This window comes from Lissotriton vulgaris, chromosome 1_1 (genome assembly GCF_964263255.1).
Source record: "Lissotriton vulgaris chromosome 1_1, aLisVul1.2, whole genome shotgun sequence".
In the NCBI taxonomy this organism is placed as follows: domain Eukaryota; kingdom Metazoa; phylum Chordata; class Amphibia; order Caudata; family Salamandridae; genus Lissotriton; species Lissotriton vulgaris.
Genome location: NC_141685.1, coordinates 1,673,118,320 through 1,673,143,616, shown reverse-complemented (window position 1 = coordinate 1,673,143,616; position 25,297 = coordinate 1,673,118,320). Strand labels below are relative to the sequence as shown.

General features: G+C 45.2%; 1 protein-coding gene across 1 annotated transcript in view; it reads left to right on the top strand.

Annotated features, from left to right (window-relative positions):
- Positions 1 to 25,297, top strand: part of LRGUK (leucine rich repeats and guanylate kinase domain containing) — a 390,949-nt gene that overhangs the window by 201,146 nt on the left and 164,506 nt on the right. Inside the window, exon 9 of the mRNA XM_086918919.1 lies at positions 18,820 to 18,906. Coding sequence (XP_086775045.1) covers positions 18,820 to 18,906 — 87 coding nt within the window. The remainder of the gene's footprint in view (positions 1 to 18,819; positions 18,907 to 25,297) is intronic.

The window sequence follows — 25,297 nt, the reverse complement described above, 5'->3', positions numbered from 1 at the left end:
CACTCAAAGAATAAATCCGATACAAATTTAGAAAAATAACACTTCTCTTAAAATATATTTTTGAACCAAGAACAACGTTCAAAGGTAAGTACTGTATTTCTTATGAATTTTCAAAGATAAGCAAACTATTCAGAGTTGTGCACAATTATGCACCATGCAGTCCTATGGGAGGAAAGAGCAGAAAGGTAATGCACACAGCACAGACCGATGTAGGGGTTCACCTTCTGGGTTTAGAGTAGCAGGAAGCCAAGCTCGAATGTTCTACCGACAGTTTGTCGGGTGTGTCCCAAATTCTGCCAGTAGGTGTTATGTCACAGCAGCTTACTTCCACATCTCTCTCATGTAAGAAGAGATGAAGTTGGTTCCCCTGTAAGAAATTACAATACTTGGAAATCTGATCCTAGAAACAATCCCTAGGAGAGCTCTTGCGACCACCTTTGCAGTCATGCTCCACAGATGTACAGCTTCTGGGTACCTGGTTGTGTGATCCCCCACAACCAAGTTATGCTTGTTGCCTGACTGGGGGGATGGGGGAGGTGTCAAATGAACCAACTATGGGCCAGATGTATCAACACTGAATTATGCGAGTCCATGTTAGGGAATTTTACAAATTTGCTATTTTGGGATCACAAAGTGCAATGAATGTAGGTTTCGCAAAAAAAAGTGCGATTCCTACATATTCCTTAATAGCTAATCGCAAATTGCGATTCGCTATTAAGGAATGCCTTCCCATTCATTCCTACGGGCCTAGAGACCCATAGGAATTAATGGGAAGACATTCGCAATTTGCAATTACCAAATTGGTAATCACAAATTGTGAATGCAATTACCAGTGTGATAGGGGGCCAAAAGGCCACCCTGATGCACCCCCAAAAAAGGTAAGTGTGCACATGTGGTGCACATACATGCCCTAAGGGCATGTGTGTGCGCCACATGGCACTTAGAAAAATGCACAAATGTGCATTTTTACTGGTAATTTGCGATTCCTTAAAGCAAGGTCACACTTTTTAATTGCTTCCTGCATTGCATTTAGGAAATCGCAAATTGCGATTCCCTAAATGCATTTGCAAAATAGGTAATCACAAAAATTGTGATTCCCTATTTTGCGAATGCCTTTTGTAATGATACATCCTAAAAGACTTTTTACCATTCGCAAACAGGCTGTTTCTGAGAATCGGCCTGTTTGCGACCGATAAAAGGCTTGATACATCTGACCCTATAGCTATTCCCACCTGCTTAAATTGAAAACCTACAACTAGTAGAGGCACTAAAAGTGCCTTGGTCCTCCCTACTGTCTTACCACTCATCTGACAACAAGGACAGTTTCTACAGAACCTCTCTGTTTCTCAGTGCATCCCTGGCCAGTAGAACAGAGGGTCCAACCTATCCTGGGTTTTTCAAATCCCTAAATGCCCTGCTAAGGACACTTCATGGGCCAGTGACAACAGGAAGTTACTGTGCACTTATCAAACCACTAACCTCTTGCTTGTTCCTGGCTCAGGATTTTCTGCTCCCCTATAAAGTAGACCATCCTCCCAACCAAATAGTGTTTGCGGCCAATCTTTGCTGGACTATTCCCGGTCTTTCTTCCAAAGCCCACAACTGTAGGGCACTCCTCCTGTGCCTTGTGGACATCCTCCCAGGTAGGCCTAACAGTAGCTAACAAACCCTGCAGCTCCGGGAGTGACCATACTACAGCAACTTGTCCGCTTCAGGAGCCTCATCCTCCCCTCCGTCTGCTCTGGAGCAAAGCCATGACCCCTATGGCCATTGCCAGCCTGGAATAAACACTTTCCTGCAAACTCCCTTGTCCTGTTCCATGTAAATCAGAGATGATCCCAGTCTCACCCTGAGAATGATGTGCAGCCTGTGCTCTGGTTCACACAGATGATGTTGTGCAAGCCATAAAGGCTTCTTTTCCTGGCACAAAGTGAGGGGTAATCAAATCATTGTGCAAGAGACACCCAGCTCCTTGCTTTTCCTTTACCCCCGACATCTGTCATGCCACCTTGCCATTGAGCTCAATCTCAACCCCGGCAAGCGGATACTCTATTCCCTCACCGCTGCCTACCAATCTTGTATTCTTGGTTCCGGGAGTATCTCATCAGGCTTAAGGTACTTCCTCTCGACATAGTGTGGAAGGCTCCAGCATCCCTCAGGGCAGGTAATTTCCTCCCACTGATACAAACTGTCTGCAGAAATAATTGTGTTAGATTGGATGTGCTTCTGAGCATCTAGGTTCATTTCCACAGATTTCCATAGCTGCTACGTTGAGTGCAACCGGTCCCTATCTGTTACCATCACCCACTTACAACATACTTGTTATCACAAGTGTCACTGAGTCAAGTTCCTTCTCTTGACTATCTCTTGTCCACTTTGTGGCACTTAAAACAAGTCACCACCTTGAACGTGCAAGAGCTTCCTTGCCTTCCCTTCTCATGATGCTCAGTTCCGGATACACCATTACCATTATCATGTTTCCTGGTCCCTCTTAAGCTTCATGAGAAGTCTGTGAAGAGTTCTTGGAACTGTACTTTGTGAAACCTGTTAGCCAATCATTTGTCAGCGAACACTGCAAGTTTAGTTGAAACCCTTGCTTTCAGATCCGACAGATATTGCCTAAGTGGGGTAAAACACTCCTCCTTGAGTCATGCTGTCACCATCAACTGGTTTAAGGGACTGAAAATCCTTGGCTTCCATCCCTCTTACCCACTCATATCAATCATGCAGTACACCATGAATCCAAGTCTCAAACGGAACACCATGCAGACATGGAATCACTGCAGGTGTTGAGCTTGCTTCAGCCTACATCGCCTAATGAGTCCTTCCTTCATTCGCTCATAGCCGTTCTTGCCTGGCACAGGCATCCTTCCAATGCCGGCTGTCCCTACCAACGGCATGCACCCCACTAAGGCAGCTTCCTAAGACACCTCATTTAAGTTCTGTACCTTACGAGCGACCTCAAAGTTCACCAATCATTTCATATTACCCTGACCTTCCACATTCATATTTACAAGAACTTTTGGAACCTTGGCTACAACCTGGCCTGAACTGAATGTAGTGTCACTTATCCCAGATAGAGTTGTCATTGCTGCCATCCTATCTTTCTCTCTCTCAGGGGCTATCTTTTCTCTTTCCAGTTCTCTTTCCTTTTTCTTCTGTTTTTCCTCCCACGCTCTCTGTTTCTCCATCACCTACTGTAATTTCTTGGTAAGTGGTTTTATTTTTATTTTTTGTCTAATTTTACTTATCCTGTTGTCTGTCAATGTCCACCCCTGCCCCTCTTACCGGTGCCAGCTGCGCCTGCTCCTGGCCCCATTCCTCTTGTCTCTCCTGCCTCCTTTCGTCTTGTTCCCATTGTTCTCACCACCCTGAATTTTGCTTTCTGAAATGCCAATTGCAAGCTCAGGCTCGCTGCCGAACTCTACCCTTCCATGAGATTTACTCCTGAAATTGGGGATAGTGGTATCATGGAAATTAAAGGTAGTGTACACACCTGAGATATTCTTCTGGAAACTAAAGGTGGGAGTACTGTGGTGAAACTCTGGAAAAAGCATTAGGACAAGTATTCGGTGTGTGTCTGGGATGTATCTGTGCTAAGGGATCCTAGAGCCTCAATCCACAGCGCCTTCCTCCAGGGTTCCTACTATGGTTCTCACCCCACTACAGCCTCATCCCTTTCAACCAATATCTCAAACTGGTCCCTAAAAAATTAGTTAGGACCGCTCTGTCCCTACTCCTTGGGGATCCCCCACCCTATATCCTCACATAAATCCTTCATCTGATCTACAGACATTGTGCTGACCTCAATTCCCAACCCTATGTCCTCCATTGCCTTTCTGTGTTGTCTTTGTGTATAGAGGAAAAGCAACTGGACGTATTACAGTACTGTCCCAGATTTGAAATGCTCACTACCACCTCTGTAGCTAGGCTCCTACACATTAGGCTCCCCACCACTTGCCGCCAATTGTCAAAAGCCTTTTCAGAGGGGCACACAGGAGCTACTAGAACCAAGCTTGGCGGTTGAGGCCTTTTCCGCCTGATGTCCCAGGGCCCGCCCTACTATGGATCCTGAGCAACTGGGCCAAGCACCCCTTCTACAGTTGACTTACAGTTGTAGCTGTGGACAAGCAGTCAAAGTCTCCCTGGGGGAAAGTGCACTCAGTAATGTCAATAAATTCAAGTCAGCAGTTGAATAGCATTAAAACAGTATGGGAACTGTGATCCTGAGTGCAGTAGGGCAGAGTGAGTGAGCATAGGGCGAGGTCAAAAGCATAGCTTAAAATAATTATTTTGCTGGTCTTTCCCCTCCATGTAATTACATATAAAATAACAACTTACAGAAATGCTTTTTTTCAGATTTTAAACCTATATTGTTTAATGCAGTCACTGCAGAAGTTTGTGTAACGGTAAAACCACAGAACTGTATCCTGATTAGTGCAGTGGGGAGTAGTCACTTGTGTATTTTTAATGCTACGGGGTCCCAGTCTTCGAAAGAAAGCACTGTGAATATGTAAGTCCTTATTTTAAACTTGCATTATACACAGTATAAAATAGTCTGGCACAAAATGTCCCAAAAGATTTAGGCTTAAGATAAAAAGTGCTTCCAAAATATAGACTTTATATATATGAAGACAGTACCCGGAACTAACCCTTTTTATAACTGCCCATTAAAAACACACTCTCCATATCTTAGTTGATAGCACTCTTACAGTACCTCACGAAAAGAATATTTCTTTGTCAGAAAGCTTCAAGTGATTCCATCAATTAAAGCCAAAACCTGCTTTCAGGTAGCCTTTATATTTGCAGATTTACCAATTGCTCACATTTACATTTCTTCAAGGCAGCAGATTACTTGGCAAGAAGGCTTATTTCTTGTTTAGCTGTCAACTCCTCCCTCAGGATCAGAGCACTTGAGACTCCTTCCCTTCCACTTTAGCGGAGCTATCTCAAATGTCAGAATTAACCATCCACAATAAAAAAGTATGGGTGTGTCATGCCCCGCAGATTTTGCCACTGCGACCTCCGAGTTAAACAATTGCTTTTATATGAAAAATAAGTGTATCTGAGAGAGACTTCTAGCTTCAGATTCCATTACCTTAGCATTTTCACTAGGCCTCATACTGGATCCAGAATTTCTTTTTTGTGAGCAGCCCCCCTGTGCCTCTGTCGGAGGCGTAGTTCACCTCTGCGTGGTTTTGCCAGAGTTGTCTGCACCAGAAGTGATATATAGGTGCCACCTCAGCACACTGATATCACTTCTTTTCTTTCCGTGCCAGTTAGCGCAGATCCATAAAAGAGTTATCCTCAGTCTTTTTTTGACTGACCTTTTTTCGACCTTTTATTAAACATTTTTTGAAGACATTGTCTCCTGATGTGGCAGGGATGTCCACGAGGAAGACTGGTTTTAAGCCCTGTGGCACCTATCACCGGGAAATGACCCACATCTTGTTTGTCTCTGGTGCCTTGACCACAACCATGACACCAAGACCTGCATCGATTGTTTCGCTATGCACCCCAAGGCCTTGAAGGAGCGCTCCCTCAAGCTCCTTGCTGTTTGATGTGCGAGGCCATAACGGTCTCCTTCCCGGTCGAGAGGAAGGTCCTAAGATTATTTGAAGAGTCACTCCAAATGCTTGTCATCGCACTCAGTCGTCCGGGTGTTCAGGTAAGTCATATAAGCACAAAAAGAGCAAGAATCCAAAAAGGTCTTGGACTTCGCCTGTCTGTCGAAGTCATCCAAAGAGATGAGGGAGCATCGGCATTACAAGCCTGGCCTCCCCGAGTTTCCAGAAGCAGGAGCTAACTCCATCCAACTCTGAGAACGTCATATTTGGGTAGCTGTCCCTACTGGAGCACCTATGGGCCATGCGGGTTTGGGAGTGGCCCCTACTGGTCTTCCACTGGGGGGTTAACCCCCAGCACCAATTGGGCCCCTTCGATCCATGGACAGATCCAGACCGGCACCGGTCGAGCCACCTCGACATTCCCCAGCGCCGGCCCCAATGTCGACGCCTCTGGCACCCAACACCAACTCCCCCACCATTCTCATCCGACATGGAGCTGGATGCCGTTGTCCAACACAGACTTCAGCGCTGACTTTAGGCGATCCATCCACATCGGAGCCTATGCACTCTTCTTATGGGCTAGGACTTAGCGATGAATGGGAGGGGCCGCTGGACCCTGAAGGATAGCAGTCCCTACATATTGGGGAACATCGTTTACAACAAAAAGTTTTACCACGCACTACCATTACAACGCAGTAATTACAACGAAAGTCGTTACGACTTTCGCTGGAGGGTGCTGTTGGATAGGGAATAGTTTAATTTTCTATCCAACACCTTCCCTACTATCCACGGGGACTGGAGTTGGAATAGAAAATTAAACTATTCCACTATCCAGCGCCCCCCAACGCAAGTCGTTGTAACGACTTGCGTTGTAATACCTGCGTTGTAAAGCCATGCGTTGTAAAAGCATGCGTAGTAACGACATACATCCCCGCAGCACAACGGCTTCGGATCAGATTGATGCAGTTGGAGAAAAACTCTTTGAGAGTGGTCTGTGAGGTAGGACTGGATCCACGCCAGAACTGCCCCCTGGAAACCGAGCTGGTTGAGTCTGTACAGAACAATAGGGTGTGCCGCCGACAAATCTAAAAGGATCAGCATCGCTGATGCTCCTGCATCTACCGACATTCTCACTGATTCCGCCAATTCCACAAGTGCGGTCTCAGTACTGTATCATGACCAGAAACTAGATTCAGGGTCATGTAAGATGTCTTGTGTGTCTATGAAATTGGCAAGTTGCAGTTGAGCCAATTTTTCTAACATTTTTGTAGGTGCCGGAAGCAGTGAAATTGGACTGTAATTGCCAAGCTCCATGGGATCAGCATTCTGCTTTTTCAGCAGGAGTAGTAGGAATGCATGTTTCCAAACATCAGGGAAGATGCCAGAAGATAGCGATGTGCTCCAAATATGGTTTAAAACTGGATTAAATCAATGAGCCAGAGATCTTAAAAGCTTGGGTGGGCAGGGGTCCGAAGGGAAACCTGACTTGCATCTTAAGATTTCGGCCATTGATTTCTGCATGGTTATAGAGCGGAACTCCGAGAGGACTCCAACGGAATTATTAGTTTCTGATGGCTGAGGAGCCGACGACGACTGTCCAGTCATAAAAAGGGCATAGACTTTCTGAATTTTCTCCTCAAAAAAGTTGAATGAGTTTGTGCACCGGGAAGGAGAGGGCAGGTTCTTTCCCACGATAGCAGAGGGGCTAGTGAAGGATCGGACAATCCTAAAAATTTCCTTACCCGAATTCTCTGCCCTTTCAATGTGCTTATCAAAGTAATTTAAAAAAAAGAGAGAGTTTTCCCTAACAAACCCAGAAAGGACTGGGAAGTATAGCAACACAAAAGATAATTGGTTCCTTTCTGTGGTTCCTAAATTTAAGCGCAAAGCGCTTTGAGGACTGAGACACCTAAAACATTTCTGATCACAATGATATGTATCCTGACTTGTTCCACAATTATCTCTCAAAAAGCATAATTTTCATTAAAATCAAATTTATTAAAAACTTAATCAGAATCCAATATGGTATATAATCAACAGTTTTGCATTTAAAAACAATCACAGTACATTAACATTGAACACATATACAGATTCACAAAAGTTAAAAGTAGCCAAGTTGTCGACGCGTTTCGGTGTTTGAGATTGATGATACACCTTCCTCAGGACTACAATCAAATTTCTTCAATCTAAAAATATACGGAACAGTCAATTAGTGTACATTCATAGAGGGATCTCATTTTCAGAAAGTTTTTACAATTCTATCGGTGTCTCGAGTGTAAACAAGAAGATTTTCTTACTCAATTCGCAGTATTCAATTTGCGGTGTCAGTCTAAATCCTGGGGATAGATAAATCTTATCCACTCTTATTATTCTGGTTTGTTCCTTTAAAAACCTGTGTACACACAATGTTATTTTGTGTACAATTAGTATGTTTCATTTATTGCACAAAACTACATCTTTTATCAATACTCTAGTCTGAGTAATCCAATGCTTACTTTGTATTTCACGGTAGCAGCCTTAGGGAATTGTTTTCGACTGCATGGATATTTTTCATGTCCACTGTTACCAATTAGGATGGTTCCTTAAACTGACCTGTATGTACATAATATCAAATAAACCTTAAGTATGTTACATGTGGGACACTGAATTTAAGGTATTTTATAGCGCTTATTTAAAAGTGTGCTTACTATGTAGCTGGTCATAGGAGCATTAGATTTTCTTCGTTGTGTGGAGAACTCAGGGTGAAACTCCAGTGAGCGTCTTTTCCACCTTTGGGTCTTGCTTTAGTATAAAGGAGATGGAGTGCTTCTTTTTTTAAAATTTGAAAGTAATCCCTTCTATGTGCCCCCATCAATTTATGAAGCTTCTTTAAGACTTCCTTGTGGGCTAGCTTGGCCTCCGGGCGTAATCTTTCCTCCATAGCCGTTCTAGTCTTTTTCCAATTCTGAGGTCTGCCAAAAACCAGGGGGCTGGGGTAGACTCTCTCGGAGACCTAACAGATCTCAGTGGGGCCACTGTATTAAGGACAGAGGTGATCCTAAAATTGAGCGCAGAAGCATCCTCATTCGGATTGCCAGAACTCAGTGGCCTTCCAACTAGGAGCGCAGGCCCCAAGCTGTCTGCTGTAGCCTTTTTCCAGTTCCTTCTCAACACTGAGTGTTTGCCTCCACCCAGCTGTATTTTCCCCAGAGTGAAGGAAAAAGGGACCAGAAAGTGGTCCATACTAAACATCAAGGGACCTCAAGGGACCTCGACTCTTATGGTCGGAATATTAGAGAAGATTAGGTCAAGAGTTCGGCCTGCTCTATGCATGGGGGCATTTATGTGATGAGTAAGGTTATCTCCTTTAAGGGTCATTACTAGCTGAGAGGCCTGGGGGCACGTGGGATCATCCACATGGAGATGGCTATCCCCTATGGCCATAAAATTGGGGTAATGTAATGATTTCTGCACATCCGCAGAAATGTTTCTGGGGGGGGGGCACATTTTTTACTTCATCACCATCCTCCGACATGATTGAGCACAAGTATTAAATACATTTTTTTAAAAATCTAATAAGACAAAGAGCTTAAATAAACAAAGAAACCCTTAGGGGGAAGAGAGAAATCGTGTGAGGTGCTGCAGCAGACGACCTGGCAACTACAATGAAACAGAGGGAAAAACAAAAAATGGACGGAAAAAAACGAAACAAATTCTAAATCAGGTTGACGTGGTTCTCGAGAGATCCACATCATTAACTCTTTGAATGATGATACAGTGGACGATTGTGTCAAATTCAAGAGCTAGTAGGATCAGCCTCGCTAATCCTTATTGTCTAGATCAATATTAATGAAGCACCTCATTAAGTACCAAAGCCATGACTGATTCCATCTATCTACTTGGACAGAAACTCACAGAGGAGTGTACACAGCACTGAATTCTTCAAGATGGTCGATAAGTTGTTCAGACATTATTTGCTTTGTCTTTTTTTCCAAAGTGGGTAACAGCACCATGAGATCAGAGTTATAAACATTTGGAACATCCAAACCATCTTTTGAAGGCAGAGAGCTAACAACACTGGATTTCCAAATTTGGGGACAAGTCCAGCTCTGAACAATGCATTGATAATATTGGCAATTTCCTAGACACTGGCAGTAGATGTTCCTTGTATTATTCTCACACAGCACGAGCCATTGGAAAAGCCAGGTTTCAACATGGACAGAAGAATGCCTACCTCCTCTTTAGAGTCTGTGGAAAGCAAGAGAGGGAGATCTCAGTGCAGAAGTAAAGGCCAGGGGCAGGAAAACTGAAACAAGGAAAGCAGGGGACTGATAAATGGGTAGGTTTTAGGTGTTCTCTTCAAGTCATTGAACATGGAAGTGGCAGGGCTACATGTCCTCCAATGCACACCTATTTCGAACAGAGGCAGAGACCAAAAGGCAAACAAAAGGGATGGACAGAATGGAGTTCATGGGTTTGGTGAGATGGAGTTCTGAGAGATTTGAGAGTTACATTCAGCTAGGAGTAGGGGGGGCAAGAAAATGGAGGACGCGCTTGAGGACGTATTTTATGTTATTCAGAGGCCTTGCCCATTCTAGGGAAGAAACCGTGTTTTGAGGTCACTTAATAAAAAGGTGATGTGGTGATAGTAAAAAAGTACTTAGATGGAGCAAGGGTTTATGAGATAGGCCCAGCTCTTTCTGGTGTTGCTAAAGCTAGGACTCAGATGCCCAGGGCTAACAGATACATTTAGGAGAAAAGTAATCTGCTAAAGAGGCAGGGCTGGAAGCAATAAATCATATCAAGTAAGACTTGCTGGGGATTGATAAGGGATGACCAAAAGGTGGAGATGGACGAATACAGTTGCTTCTAATTTTAACAAAAAGGGCATGGGGTAGCCAGTCAAGTGAACATTCTAGCTCTTAAAGTCCACCTTTCTCCTCCATGCTGTATGCCTCATCTCTTCCCCTGCCTCTTACTTTTCTCACCGATTCTGGCCTTCTACATCCACCTCTCTCCATTCCCACTCTCTTCTTTGTGTAAGGTGCCTTGATTGTTCTGCCCCTCTTACATCTATATACCCCATACATGTACTGCCCTTCATCTCTCATTTCTTCCTCCAGCCTCCTAACATTTTTCTGCTGGTCTGTCGCCCTTTACATCCACCTCTCCTCTTTGAGCCCCTTCCTCCTCTTACATTGTCTCACTGTTTCTGCCTCTTATATCCATGTATACCTTCCATGCTCTACGCGTCACTTTATCTCTACTATGGTCTCTTGCCTTTCTCACTAATTCTGCCTCTATTACACCCACCTCTTACCTACCTGCTGAACCTTTCACCTCTCATCTCTCTGCAGTCTCTAACCTTCTCTCACTGGTTCTGCCTCTCTGAAATCTACCTCTCCCCTGCCTCTCTCTCCCAGCCTCGTACCTGATCTTGGTTGCCTTGCCTGTTATATTTAACACTCACCATTCCCTCTCCATGACACTAAAGTTATCCTAATGGTTCCGCTTTTCTTATATCTACCTCTCCTATCCAAGCACTGCCTTTCATCTTTCTCTCCAGCAACTTTATTCAATGATTCTGCCCCCTTCCTGTCCACCTCTCCCCTCCATTCTCTACTCTTCATGTTTTATCTTTCTCTCTCACCTCTTATCTCCATTCGCTGTTTCTGCCTCTGTAGCTTCCGCTTCCCCCTACATGCACTACTCTTCACCACTCTTCTGCCCGGCCTCTTACCTTGCTTCACCTCTTGTGCCAGGACACAATACAGGCTCCTGCAGCACAGATGGGCCCACAACACTTCAGAGGGCCCCCAACCCATCAGGGGGCTCCCATTCAGCCCAGGGCCAATGAATATCTGTGAGATGTGGGAGACTCAGGGTCCCATTATCACATTCCGCAGGGAGGGACCCCATCATTTTGTGTTACACCACTGCTCTTATGTAACTTACAAAATTCTCTCCTCTTCCACCCTCTCACTCTCCCCAAGCTGGTTACATTTCTTTTTTTTGCATGCTATTCCTTTTGCCTAACCAACATTCTTCCCTTCTTTCATTGATTCTGCCATTACATACAAATCACTCCTTCCTCATCTCCCTTTCGCGACTTGTTCTATATAGCTGTTTTGCCCCTTATTTTCAGCTCTCTGCTGACTCTGTCATCTCCCCCACCTCTTACTTTCTTTTGTTTGTCTAACCCCTTTTAGATGTGCCTCTCCCACAATACTTCTATTAAAACCTAAAAAGAACACCAAACCTCCTTAGATGTACCCAGGAACACTGGATTTAAGATTTCAGGTGTGATCAAACATGATGCCGGGGAGTAGTGCTACCTTTTCAGATGTGCAAAATAAGGAATAGTGTGTGGTTTGATGTGTTAAATAGCTTGGGTGTATCTTAGGTGGTTCTTTTCACTCACCTCAGAGTGGTAAGGATGGATGTGGGGTTACCCCTCTTTCCCTCCTACCAACTCAATGTTGTCATCTCTACTATTCTTTTACAGACACAATTGTTCCATATTCCTTTGTTTCATGTAAATTACATGAAAATAAAAAACAGTAACCGATTATACTTGACTGCAGTTACTATTTATGTTTGACTCTGTTCATGTTACTTTTGGATGCACACGCTTGTTTGTAAAATAAAACAACAAAACAGAATTCTAAAAAAAAATAATAACCACCTCTCTCTCTTCGTTTTCTGCTCTTCTGCCTTTCCCTTCTTTGGAAGTGAGCAGAGCCCATTGTGATGTGAGGTCGCTTTGTTTCTTTCTTGTGAGCCCTGCAGGATATTCTGTGTTTCATTCATGCAGGGGCAGGGCTCACTTCACACCTCTCACCAGTTCCAGTGTTTGCCTAACGCTTTTATCATCCAGATGCAGTGATCAGGCTGAGAAAGAGATGCAGGGAAAGCTAATCACGGCCACAAACCCTGCCCTGGCCAGTCTGCAGCACCTCAAAGGGATGCGGTGCCATGTTGCCGGCTTTCAGCCGGACCCAGGAGAGGACCACCCCCTGCCTTGTGTCTTTCACAGTTCTCCAAGTCTGCGAACCCAAATGGAGGGGGCTGCCACCTGAAACAATGGCACCATTTCAAAAGCATGATGGACTCGTGGTGGGGGGATCCTAGTTAGACAGCCGAAAGGCCCTGGGCAGCTGCCCACACTGCCCATGCCTAGGGCCGGCCCTGACTGGGCCTGCACCGGCAATCCAGGGGGGGGGGCAAGCGGCCCCCCCTTAAACCCCTTGAGGACACCCATGGAAGCAGCTCTGACCAGGAATAGCGTCCAGCGAGGACTGGGGTCGTATCAGCGTTGCACATGGCCCCGCACCTGCATCTACACTCCAGTGCAATCACCAGCTTCAGCCAAGCCTGCTGCACCCGGGATAAAATTGCAGTGCAGTGCTAGCTAGTGGCCATCTTCGGGTACTGCACCCGTGAAAATGGAGAGCTAAACAATGAAAAGGCAGGTGTTGTGGCCTTCAGAATGGTGACTGAAGCCCCTTCCCCCCCCCGAGCAATAATCTTCGTGACAAGCAATAACGCACAGCAAATGTTAAAGAAACTGCCAATTAAAAGCCAGCTCTAGATAAAAAGAGTACACAGCATTAAAGCCTCTGCTGCGTGAACATAGTAAAGGAAAACCCAACTGGCAATGTCCCTGTTTAAAATGCCCTGCTTTAAGACAACGGGAAGAGACTAGTAAACCCTTGCGAGCCCCAAGACGCACAAAGCTATCCCAGCCCAAAGAAGTGTCAAGTGGCCAGGCAAAGTCCAGTGAAGGTAATGGAACTGAAAGCATTCAAGTAGCCCAAATCTGCCCTGCCAAGTGAAGTCTAGCCAAGACAGGGAAACCAAAGACCCAAAGCAACACAGTCTGAGCAGGCAGCACCCAAGAAGAAGAAAGGAAGCGCAACAGCAGAGGAGAGTGTTGAATCCCACAGGTGCATCCAGACAGGGGATTCCCCTAGGAAGGCGGAATGCTCATTGGCCTGAGAACAGAGGCCTCATGGGGGTAATAAAGGGCACAAGGAGAACGTGTGCTGTGTGCGTGCCTCCAAAGTATGTCTAACACCACTGAGAGAAAGAAACAGGAGCGCAAAGGTGACAGAAGAGGAAACCCATGATGAAGGACTGAGCGTACAAGGTCAGATATGCGAGGGGGCTGCACCAGAGAGCCTGACAGCCTGGTCAGACACCCAGGAGAAAGAAAGACCTCTCCACAGAGAAGTAATGCTGAATGCTACAGGGAGACTCTCTACATCTCCACCAGCGAAGCCCCGAGTGGGCGAAGACAGCACAGAGTGTCCTCCCTCACATTGCCTCAAGACGGAGTCACCAGTGGCCCAAGACAGTCAAGAGGAGAGTCGCACACTCCAAGTAGCAAGCTGCCACCACAACATGTGTACTGAAGGCATGCGACATGTGGACAGACGCCGGATCGCACTGCAAGCAAGGAACACATCACACGAAGTGACTGACCCCGCCAAGCATGCCTGAGCGGAGGCAGGAGCAGGCGCCATGACGGCACAAGCTCGTGGCACAAGCACAATGCCCTCATGCAAAGAGGTAACCTGCCATCTTGGCAGAGGAGCACCATGAAAGTCCCTGAGGAGGGGATAGGGCCTGCTAAAGGACACCAAGGAGAAGAAGTATGTCCTAGGACAGACCTGCAACACTTCTGCAGCAAAGAAAGACACAGTTCTAAGAACCGGACACAACCAGCGAGATTTCCATGTGGCGCAAACATGACACAGGTGGCAGGATGCCATATCAGATTGATGAACCTGGTCCGAAGGAGGAGAATAGCACGGCAGGACGCCACATTGCACAGGTGAAGAAGAGTGGCACGATGCCCCAGGGCAAACAACCACCACAGGCACGCAAGGGAAAAGGATGACGAGCAATAAGACACAGGACTCGTGCCAGCACCGAAGAAGGTGTTCATCAACACAAGCCAGCAACTGAGGTGCAGGGACATCAGGTGCAGGGACATCACTGGAGACAGCTTTGCGGGACCAACCATAGGCCTCTAGCAAGCGTGATCTGTGTCCAGGCCCCACGCTTCACAGTGCGACCATCCAATCACCTGTCACCGGCTGCTTGGCACAGATGGCATCACGTCTAGCAAGTCACCTGCCAGAAGATAACCATAAGTGGCCACAAAGTTTCTCCAGTCCTCCTCACTCCATGGTGTGACCTAAAGAAAGATATCGCCCCCTGATGCCCAAGTGTAAAAAAAAATGTTTTATCTTATTAATCATCCAGGTACATCACCACCAAGAACATTTAAGTAGCATCGCACCACTAGAGTGGATCCAAAAGCTCAAGACATCTAGAGTTCAACGAGACACTCCTGGTGCCATGGGAGGCTTGCCACCCAGGAATCTTCTGAGCGCCCCCGTAAACGTGAGCCCTGCTGAAGAAGAGCATACCCAACAATTGGACTACCCAACCTTGGGGTTACACAAGGCTTGGCTGTGGCCCTGTTGGGAGTTCCACAGCGACCCCCTCAGCGCGGCCTACAAAAGGCCTGCACAGCCCACTCATTCACGTGGCAATCCAGGGTCAAGGGCCTTGACAGAGTTCCTGTGAGAGGGGAAACCCAACCAGAGAGCTGTGTCGGCAGCAGCTCCATGACAGGCACCGGAATTATGGAGGTCGCAGATGGAGACTTGTCACCCAACACCTATCTGAGGAAGGTTCTCATCCACCAAGGTCACCCTTAGTCGTTGCAGGCTTGCCGTCCACCGGAACCGTAGCGCCCTCAAGAAGATCTCCAAAGTTGACTCCACCACCGCTCCAGGTGCACCACTATTTGAACTATGTAAATAGACTCCAACACCGCGAGACCTGGCCCGTCTGAACTACATCGCCGAGGTGGACTAAAGCCTCCTACCCGTGCGTTCCAGAGCACCAGCACTGCCCGGCAAATGGCCTGAGGAGACTCTTTGGTGCTGTGTATTGTTGCTTTCTTTTTCCATATTTTGGACTTTTGTTTGTTTCTTTTCCATTAAAGTTTGGGAGGGATGTAGTGTCTTGCTGGACACGTTCTAGTGTTCCTCCTTGTGTTGCATCCACACTGTACATGCACCCATCACAGGCGTCATCAGTCGGTTGACCCTGCTAATAAAAAGGGCCGGGTGCACATGCCCTGGGCCAAATCCAGTACTACACACAGTGTCTGCGTCCATTATTTCTGAGCATGTGTGCAAGACCCTACATGCTTGTTTTTTCCATTTAAACCCTTTCTCTTCTTTTAGTTCTCATATGTCATCTATCTCTGATTGTGTATAAGGCAGTGATGTATCTCCTTTCACCTCACTTCATCCCTACCAAAACACATTCTTTTTTTGCCTTGCTCTCATCTTTTCCCTCACCTCACTGTACCATCCCCATCACTTCTCCATTGTCTACTTCTAGCTGATATTCCTTTTGGTCATTTCTTACCTGAGCTCATTTCTTTAATCTTCCCACACCTGTTGGTTGTAGCATTTTACTCGCTGCAAAACCCTTCCAGTCATCGTCTTGTCTGCAGTGTTTAGTTTGCAAAATGATATGTATGTGTCCAAGGTTTTTCTCAAAAGCTCACAGCCGGCGCTGACGTATGTCTTGATTGCTGAATACTAAGGCTCTGTGTCTTGATTGCACCTCATACCTCTTGCTTCCACCACCGCACACTTCCTGTCTCCTTAATCTCACTCTTGCACGTTCTTGATCACCCCTGCATTCTCCCTTTATCATCTTTCTCTTCATCTTCCTATCCTACTTTCGTGCTGCTTCCTGTGGGTCAAAGTGTGAAGAAAGAAAAGTCCTGCTTCCCAAAAATGATTGCTGGTGGGCCCCACCTACAAACACCCGCTCAAATTAAGCCCTGCATGTCTGCTAGTGGCTTCCTCGTGTTTGCTGCCCTGGCTCAATTTCTTCTCTTCTCTCCTGCTTCCTTCCTCCCCACTTTTACATTCTCAACAGTCACTTTTTGCCTTTTCAACCAGGACTGTGGAACTGTCTGCACTTTAATATTGCTTCTTCACACATTCCCAAATCTTCACACCCATTGCAAACATGTCATATCTTATGGTATACTTGACTGCATGGCAACTCTGTTTCCTTGTCTTGGTTTTTCTCAGCTGAATGGACTGCTATTTTTTAGACAATTTGTATTACTTTAGTCCAAGAGCTGCACAAATCCAATTAAAACACGCAAAAATGGCTTTCGTGGTCGACATCCTTTCACTTCTAAATACGTTTAGGAAATGTAATTCTACAGGGCTCTAAAATCAAAAGAAAGGGAAATATGTGGCCAGAAACTGCATGTTCCTTTATAAAATAATTGATAGAGTGGAGTGCTAGAAGAGCAAAGGAATAGGTATTCAGTGGTCATCTCTATGCGACAAATTTCAAATCTTTGCACATCTAGGTTCAACCTGTTGGTGTAAATGGCATGGTTAATGAGTTACAAATGTTGTTTGCAATTCATGAAACATGAATTTACATTTACAAGCCTATTTACCCTTCATGAATTAATAATGCATGTGAGTAAATATATTCCCATGGGTGGTCCTTTCTGGACGGAGTAGTTACTTGCAAAGCAGGGTAACACCCACAAACCGAAGTATGTGGGTATTGACAATCTTTTGCAGAGGCTACTCTTGATAGGATCAGGGAGTTACTACTTTTAAGGGCAGTTGTAAATCCGCATCCATGGTTGAATTGTGATGTACCGCCTCAAAAATGTGTCGCGGTCTAGCAGAAGGAGTTTCTCCATGGGGAAAATATTTTATTTGTGTGGAAAAAAAGTTTGCATGTTTAACTTAACTTATACTAAGTTGTTACACGTGTCACAGTGTACATTTACATGTATGTAAATAATTGCACAAGTGAATTCTCATGTAAATTGGTGACAGTAGCAGCTTCCCATGAGCACTCCCGTATTTCCTTCAGAATTCCAAAGGATGTACACTACTGTGGGTGCTGGGAACCTGTAACATTTTACACCAATGCATATTACCTTATTAGCTCGCCCAAAGGTTGATGAATTAGGAAAGTGTTAAACCTAATTTCCATGAGGCAATGTGTCCCAGCGATAAGTCACCCCACAATATATACAAATTCAGTCTATTAAGTAAGTGAAAACTCAGTAATTGAGTTCTAGAGTGGAAATATAAAATTTGAGGATTTATTAAAAAATGTCACTAAGCGCATTACTCAGATTGTAAATGCAAAGGCTAAATGTCAATTGCCATAAAGGCTGTCAGTAAAATGGGTACTAAAGAATAAAGTGCAAAATCAGAAAAATTCTAACCTCCAAGTGAGCAGCCAACCCAATGAGGAAACGGCCATTATCACTAATAACTTCAGAAAGTCATCTGGCTCACCCCCAAAACTGAGAGTTCATATAACCGTTTTCATGCATAGGAAACCATCAAATTCTACTAATGTGAGTAAAAGAATTCTACTCTGAGCAAATCTGTGCATAGTTTTATGAAACGTCATATTGCCTTAGCATCTAAGAACTATCCCACTGTATAAATATTGATTCTGCCCACTTTATGCTAATGCCATCCGGTGATGGCAGGGCAAACTAGTTACATGAACAAAAGCAAACTGTTGTGAATGAATACTGTACAGTGAGCTCGCGGAAGGATTTTGGGAAATACAACATATGTGTTTGTGTTAAAAAAAAAATTGAGAATAGCAAGAGCAACGAGAATGGAAATAAATTACTGCATGACTGTGCGCTGCAGAATTGATGAACTGTGAACAAGCAGGAGGAGGAACCCATTTTGAACAATATGGCGTGAGGCCTAAATTGAGGTCTAGTTAACACAAGCCAGGACAACCCACTTCTATAACACATAGGAAATTCGTTTCAAATCATATCAGTGCACACATGTAAATTCAAGAGTAAATCCACGTTCTGTACGGTGTTAATATGCACAAACATATATAATGCACAAATATGTCAATAGTACCACTCCAGAATGGAAGTCTATGGGAGTAGATTTACTATGTATTTAATATGTCTGTAAATCTTAGAATGCTCGTTTGTCCTTTGCATTAGGGGACAGTTAGGATTTATGCTTTCAGAAGCGAGCGCCTCTGTAATGTTACTACAGTGCTCTATTTAGTGTAGCTTGGAGGAGCTCATGAGAGACAGGGGCATTACGTGCATTTATCCAACTTTCAGGGCTTGGGGAAGAAGGATTTCACGTCTCACATTGTAAGTACCTGTAAATGCTTTTTCTTTTTTCTCTGCTCTGCCTGCCAGGAGCTTGCAGAATATTGGCACTCGGTGATTTTCATGCTCCAGAGACTAACCGACCTGGATCAAAAGAAGATTCAAGTGGAAGAAAAGGTAGCTCACTGTCTTTCTTCTCCAGAAATGTTCCGCTGATTAATCACCTCCTTTCCCCTAGGGCAGAGGCCGCTGCTAAATGGCGCCCTTGTGATGCTGGCGTGCAATTAAAGAGCTGTTTTAGGTGAAGCGGAGAGGGCTCCCCATGGTGTGTTATGTGTGACATCATCAAGCTTCATTTAAGCTCTGTGTTTAGAATAGATGTGAGTTTGGCATTACAGTGAAGAACAAATGGTAAGTACTTTCAGCGAATGACTGTCCCAGTGTACAATATCTCATACCTTTATACTAAACTATGCTAACCTATGTAATCAACTTTTCCTCTTGGAAATTATCTCAATGAGAAGTTCAAATTTAGTATTACAAGACATTAAACAGTCTTTAAAAAAATCAAGTTTCTGAAATATAACAAGAAACGTAGCAAGTATGTATCCAGTCGTATGGTAATGACGTGTGCTTCAGTCCTAACAGTTGGCTCTCTGTTCCTTTCATGAGGAGCCAGCACGTGTTGTGATTGGAACCTACACCCCGGACCGGCTCTGGTTGCTGGCAGAGGGTGCCATCACGCCTGTTGCTGCTTAGTGAAGACATGGCTTGGCAGTTCGGGCTGGACTGTTGCTATGGGGCACAGGGTCAAACTGATTTGCATATGGCCATGTCTGAACTGGGGTGGCAGAGTGGGCTAAAGAATGATGATGGATTCAACCCAGATCAGTTGACTGGGGGTGAGTGTTTGATTTGCTCAAGCACTCCTTCCATCATCCTCATTAGTATCGCTTTATTCGCCCTAAGTTGGCAGGGTATGCCCAGATGTGGGTCTCTTGCTCACTTTGCCCCTGAATTCAAGATAGCGTGGCTGATGAGGGTTATGAACCCAAAACCGGTCCCAGGAGGCTTGTGTGCGGTCCAGGGAAGACATGGCTTGGCAGTTCGGGCTGGACTGTTCCCATGAGGCACAGGGTCAGACTGATTTGCATATGGCCATGTCTGAACTGGGGTGGTGGAGTGAGCTAAAGAATGATGATGGATTACACCCAGATCAGTTGACTGGGGGTGAGTGTTTGATTTGCTCAAACCCTCCGTCCATCATCCCCTTTTGTATCCCTTTGTTCGCCCTAAGTTGGCAGGATATGCTCAGACGTGAGTCCCTTGCTCACTCTACCACTGGATTCAAGATAGCCTGGCTGATGAGGATTATGAATCCGAAACCGGTCCCAGGATGCTTGTTTTCGGTCCAGGGAAGACATGGCTTGGCAGTTCGGGCTGGACTGTTGCTATGAGGCACAGGGTCAGACTGATATGCATATGGCCATGTCTGAACTGGGGTGGTGGAGTGAGCTAAAGAATAATGATGGATTAAACCCAGATCAGTTGGCTGGGGGTGCGTGCTTGATTTGCTCAAGAACTCTGTCCATCATCCCCTTTAGTATCGCTTTGTTCGCCCTGAGTTGGCAGGTTATGCCCAGACGTGGGTCCCTTGCTCACTCTACCACTTGATTCAAGATAGCCAGGCTGATGAAGATTATGAATCCGAAACCGGTCCCAGGATGCTTGTTTCCGGTCCAGGGAAGACATGGCTTGGCAGTTCGGGCTGGACTGTTCCCATGAGGCACAGGGTCAGCCCAGACGTCGGTCTCTTGCTCACTCCACCACTGGATTCAAGATAGCCTGGCTGATGAGGATTATGAATCCGAAACAGGTCTGAGGCTGCTTGTGCCCTGTCCAGGGAAGACATGGCTTGGCAGTTCGGGCTGGGCTGTTGCTATGAGGCACAGGGTCAGACTGATTTGCATATGGGCATGTCTGAACTGGGGTGGTGGAGTGAGCTAACGAATGACGATGGATTAAACCCAGATCAGTTGACTGAGGGTGAGTGTTTGATTTGCTCAAGAACTCTGTCCATCATCCCCTTTAGTATCGCTTTGTTCGCCCTGAGTTGGCAGGTTATGCCCAGACGTGGGTCCCTTGCTCACTCTACCACTGGATTCAAGATAGCCAGGCTGATGAAGATTATGAATCCGAAACCGGTCCCAGGATGCTTGTTTCCGGTCCAGGGAAGACATGGCTTGGCAGTTCGGGCTGGACTGTTCCCATGAGGCACAGGGTCAGCCCAGACGTCGGTCTCTTGCTCACTCCACCACTGGATTCAAGATAGCCTGGCTGATGAGGATTATGAATCCGAAACCGGTCCCAGGATGCTTGTTTCCGGTCCAGGGAAGACATGGCTTGACAGTTCGGGCTAGACTGTTGCTATGAGGCACAGGGTCAGACTGATTTGCATATGGCCATGTCTGATCTGGGGTGGTGGAGTTATCTAAAGAATGATGATGTATTAAACCCAGATCAGTTGACTGGGGGTGAGTGTTTGATTTGCTCCAGCACTCTGTCCATCATCCCCTTTGGTATCGCTTAGTGACGGCATTACTACTTCTGAACATAGAGACCCTAGCTAGAAAATCTGATAAACGCAGAGAAGGTGGCGGAACACACAACAGAGCAAACCTGAGCCCCTGCTACTCATGAAATGCGTGGCATTGTACTCCGACCACCACAGTAACTGTGACTGCCACATTATGTCCTGATTACTGTAGCACAAGTCACACATGACTCAGGTAGCCATTGATGGACTCCAATGGGCCCAGAGTAAGCCATCTGCATTCTCTTTCAAATACATCCCTCCAGCTCTAAATACCTTACATGAGCCGCTGGACAAACAACAAACCCATTACATGAACGTTTTTTTTTATCCTAACAGTATTACATTGAAGGATCCAGACGTTATCAAGATCTTCTACTTGTCCCAGCCAGCTAGGGGCCTAGGGTTGTCCGTTATTGATAAACAGTCATATACAAGTGAGCTGGAGGGATGGCCCTCCATACAGAAGGCTGTATAGTCAGATGTAAAGGGGAATCCCGAGATTCTTCAGGAAGTTGAAGACCCACATGGGCACCACCATTTACCGCCTCAGATAGCCACAGTGCCCCGGCATTTGACACCCAGAATCCATCTCTAAGCACTGTCTTCTCTTACCATTAATTTCTCTTTGCCAGTGTACCACATTAAACCCCTAACAAATTAATACACAACAAATTTCCAGCAAAGGCTTTCTTTCTGGCTCTTTCCTTGGATCTCAAGCACCCGCAATAATTGGCTTTGCTTGGTGCTGATGTAGTCATTCTTTTACCTAACTAGTCACTTTTCTTTAAGAGCTAATTATCTTGTAAATTTTTCAGTATGTTTTTTTATTGCATATGTGTTTGATGGAACTCGTCTGGTTCTCTCAGGTGAGGAATAATGTGATAAAATGTTTTTGGCATGTAATCAAGTGAGTCTCTGATTAGGATATTAGTCGGAAGGTAGGGTGGAATCTGGTAGGCTGATGAACTGCTTGTTTTCATGGATGATGAGGAATAAAATATTGTGTTATAGTTGCCCAAGCATTCGAACCTGGGGCCAGGCCTTGATCTTCTGTAAGACTTTTTAGGCCTGATTTAGAGTTTGTCGGATGTGAGACATCTGCCAAAAAGTGGTGGATGTCCCGCCTACCCGGTTCAGAGTGCATAGACATCTATGCTCTCTGAACAGAGGGGCAGGACATCTACAGCATTTAGGTGGGTGTCTCACATCTGCAAACTCTAAATCAGGCCTTTGGTTTGTACCGTGCTATTTGGGACCTTTGACTCTCATGCTCTGTGAAAGGCAATAATAATAATCCACATTTGTAAAGCGCGAACCATCTCCCGTTAGGGTCTCTAGGTGCTGGGGGCCGTCGGGAAGATTAAGCAAGCTATTGCCCAGAGTCACATGGTGCTGGGCTAATCTGCCGCGGGCCCCGGGGATCGAACCGTGATCCCCAGATTCCGGAGTCAGTCACCCTAGCCGCGGCGCCACACCTCTCCATGGAGTCTATGTAGAAGGGATTTGGCACGTTGAGTGAGGGCAGTATTGCAGCAATCCAGGGCCATCACTGAGAGCTGTGCTGGAGTTTTGGAGTCTAAGTTGTTGTTATGGAAGTGTAAAAACTCGCTGTGGGGTTTCAATTTCAAGTCGAAGGTGGACACCCCCATTTCTGTTAGTATGCATGCTTTCAGCTTATGGGTGTCCTTAGCAGTCTGATTGGGCTGGAATTGGCTGGTGAATGTGCTAGCTACTGCTCCAGTTTCTCAAATTAGCATAGTGAATATCCCATTTCCCTCCCATATTGGTTCCCTCATTGCCTCCCGCTCTCCATGGCCTGGGCCTGGAAGTGGGAGAATGAATGGAGCAGGACAGAGTTTGTTACTTTCACACAGACCTGGTGAGAAAGCTCCCTCGTCGTACCCACTGCTTTTCCCTTAACCACCAATTCCCTCACGCAGGGCAGCATGGATCAAACACACAATAGGTGATTGGAGGAATGCTTGAAATAAGTCTAACCACTGGCAGTCGCTTGGGTTAGCATCCCAAAGCCATCATAATTTTTCTCACTGTGCCACCTCAGTTTGGACCCAACCAGATGCAAATCAGTCTTGACCTTTCTCCAATAAGAACAGTCCACCCCAAACTGCCAGGCTAAGTCCTCCCTGAGACCGGCCTTGGTTTGCTTGTGTTCCAGTTCGGGGAAAACCTGGCCTGGCATTTTGGACTGGACTATTCCTATTGAAGAAGGGTCATGACTGATTTTCATATCAATAGATCCAAACTGTGGTGGCATGGTGGGCAAAGGAAAGTTGGACTGGCATGCTACCCAAAACATTTGTCAGGTGTTACATTTTTTGCAAGCATTCCTCCCACCGTCTTTTGTGTACTTGATCACAATTAGGGATTACAGAAGTTCAGATTTGAATAGTTATTTATCTAAACTACGGCCAAAATTTAAATATTAAGAGTTGTACAAATGCTTAATTTAAATAATCTAAAACGGGTCAAATTTGTATCCAGATTATAATATAACAGTTCAATAACTAGCCATTTGCAAATTAGAATCCAACCGTTTTAGGCTTTTTAAGTGGTGATTATAAAAATAAAAGCACCATAGGGAATCGGTATTAAGAAAGCGTTTAATGTCGTTTTTTCAGGTTTAGAGTTTTGTTATGAAAATCTGACCCTAGACTAATTGGAAATGTGTTTAATGGATACTGATTCTTGAATATAAGTTTTTTTAAATTTACAAGTATTGATCTTCTGTTGTGAATGCTGCAGTTGTTATTTGGTTGCATCTTGGTGTTCGATGGAGGTTAGATTTTTTTTCTGTGTTTGTTTTTCATGGTTTAATAATAGTTAATAGTTTTACGACTTGATGTATTTAGTACAATATCAATACATCTATATAATGCAGCTGGAGCCAGTAGAAAGCATTCGAACTGTCCAACTGGGATCTCCAGTAAAAATCTGACTCACATTTGCATTTTGGTCGACTACTTAAATATACCCCAGGGTATTGTATTTCCGGAAGCCTCCTGAAAAGAGAGCTTTGTGATAAGAGACGCACCTGAGGCCATCCAGTGACGTACTCTGTAGAGCGCACGAAATCTGTGGTGCTGTATGTGGAACAATTTCATGGACTGCCTCGTCTAAATATTTAGACAGCTGCTCTCATTAATTGAATCATAGAGAATTTAGCAAGTGATACCTAGGGACTGGCCCTATATGGGCCCAAGACTCTCTGTGGTGCTTGATCGGGCCTTTATTATTCCTTGGAGAATGTTCTTCTTTCCTGGCCTTTGTTTCTTGATACAAGGAAGAAACTCCCACCCTAGATTGCCTTACTAAAGGGTGTTGTAAATAGAAACAATGCCATGCGATTATTTCATTAAAACAATGTCGGATGCTTGGGTAGGGTTCCTGTTTCTTTGCAAGAAGCCTTCACGTTTGCCACTCAGAACATTTAATTGTGTGATTCTAATTTTGAAGGTATGTAGTGTGCACTTTGAAATGTTACATTTTGTATAATGCCTTTCTGGTTAATACACTGATATTGGATGGTGATGAAAGGGTGACAGAGCAGCGCTTCTCTCTTGCAGGGTAAGGTGACTTAGAAGGTGCGTGATTGGAGCTTATGTTTCTCTTGGGTGTCACTGGGCAGCATGCAGAGACTGGGGCATGTAATTGAAGGTGCAGGTACCGATTTATTTGACACCCGGATGGAAAGTTGTTAACATTGTCCACAGTACAGCTACTGTAGAACGAGCCATGGTGCCTTTAGCTCGTTTCTAAGAGCCCCTGACTTAGGAAGGTAAAGTGATAAAGGACAGAGCAGAGATGTGAAGTGTTCTTCCCAGGATCACACAATTCAGTCACATGTAGAAGCTGGGACTGAAGCTCGGGTCTCTTGAATTCACTGTATTAACCCAACGCACCACACCTCCTCTCTCAAGCATTTTTTAAACTGTACTGACAACTGATTAAATA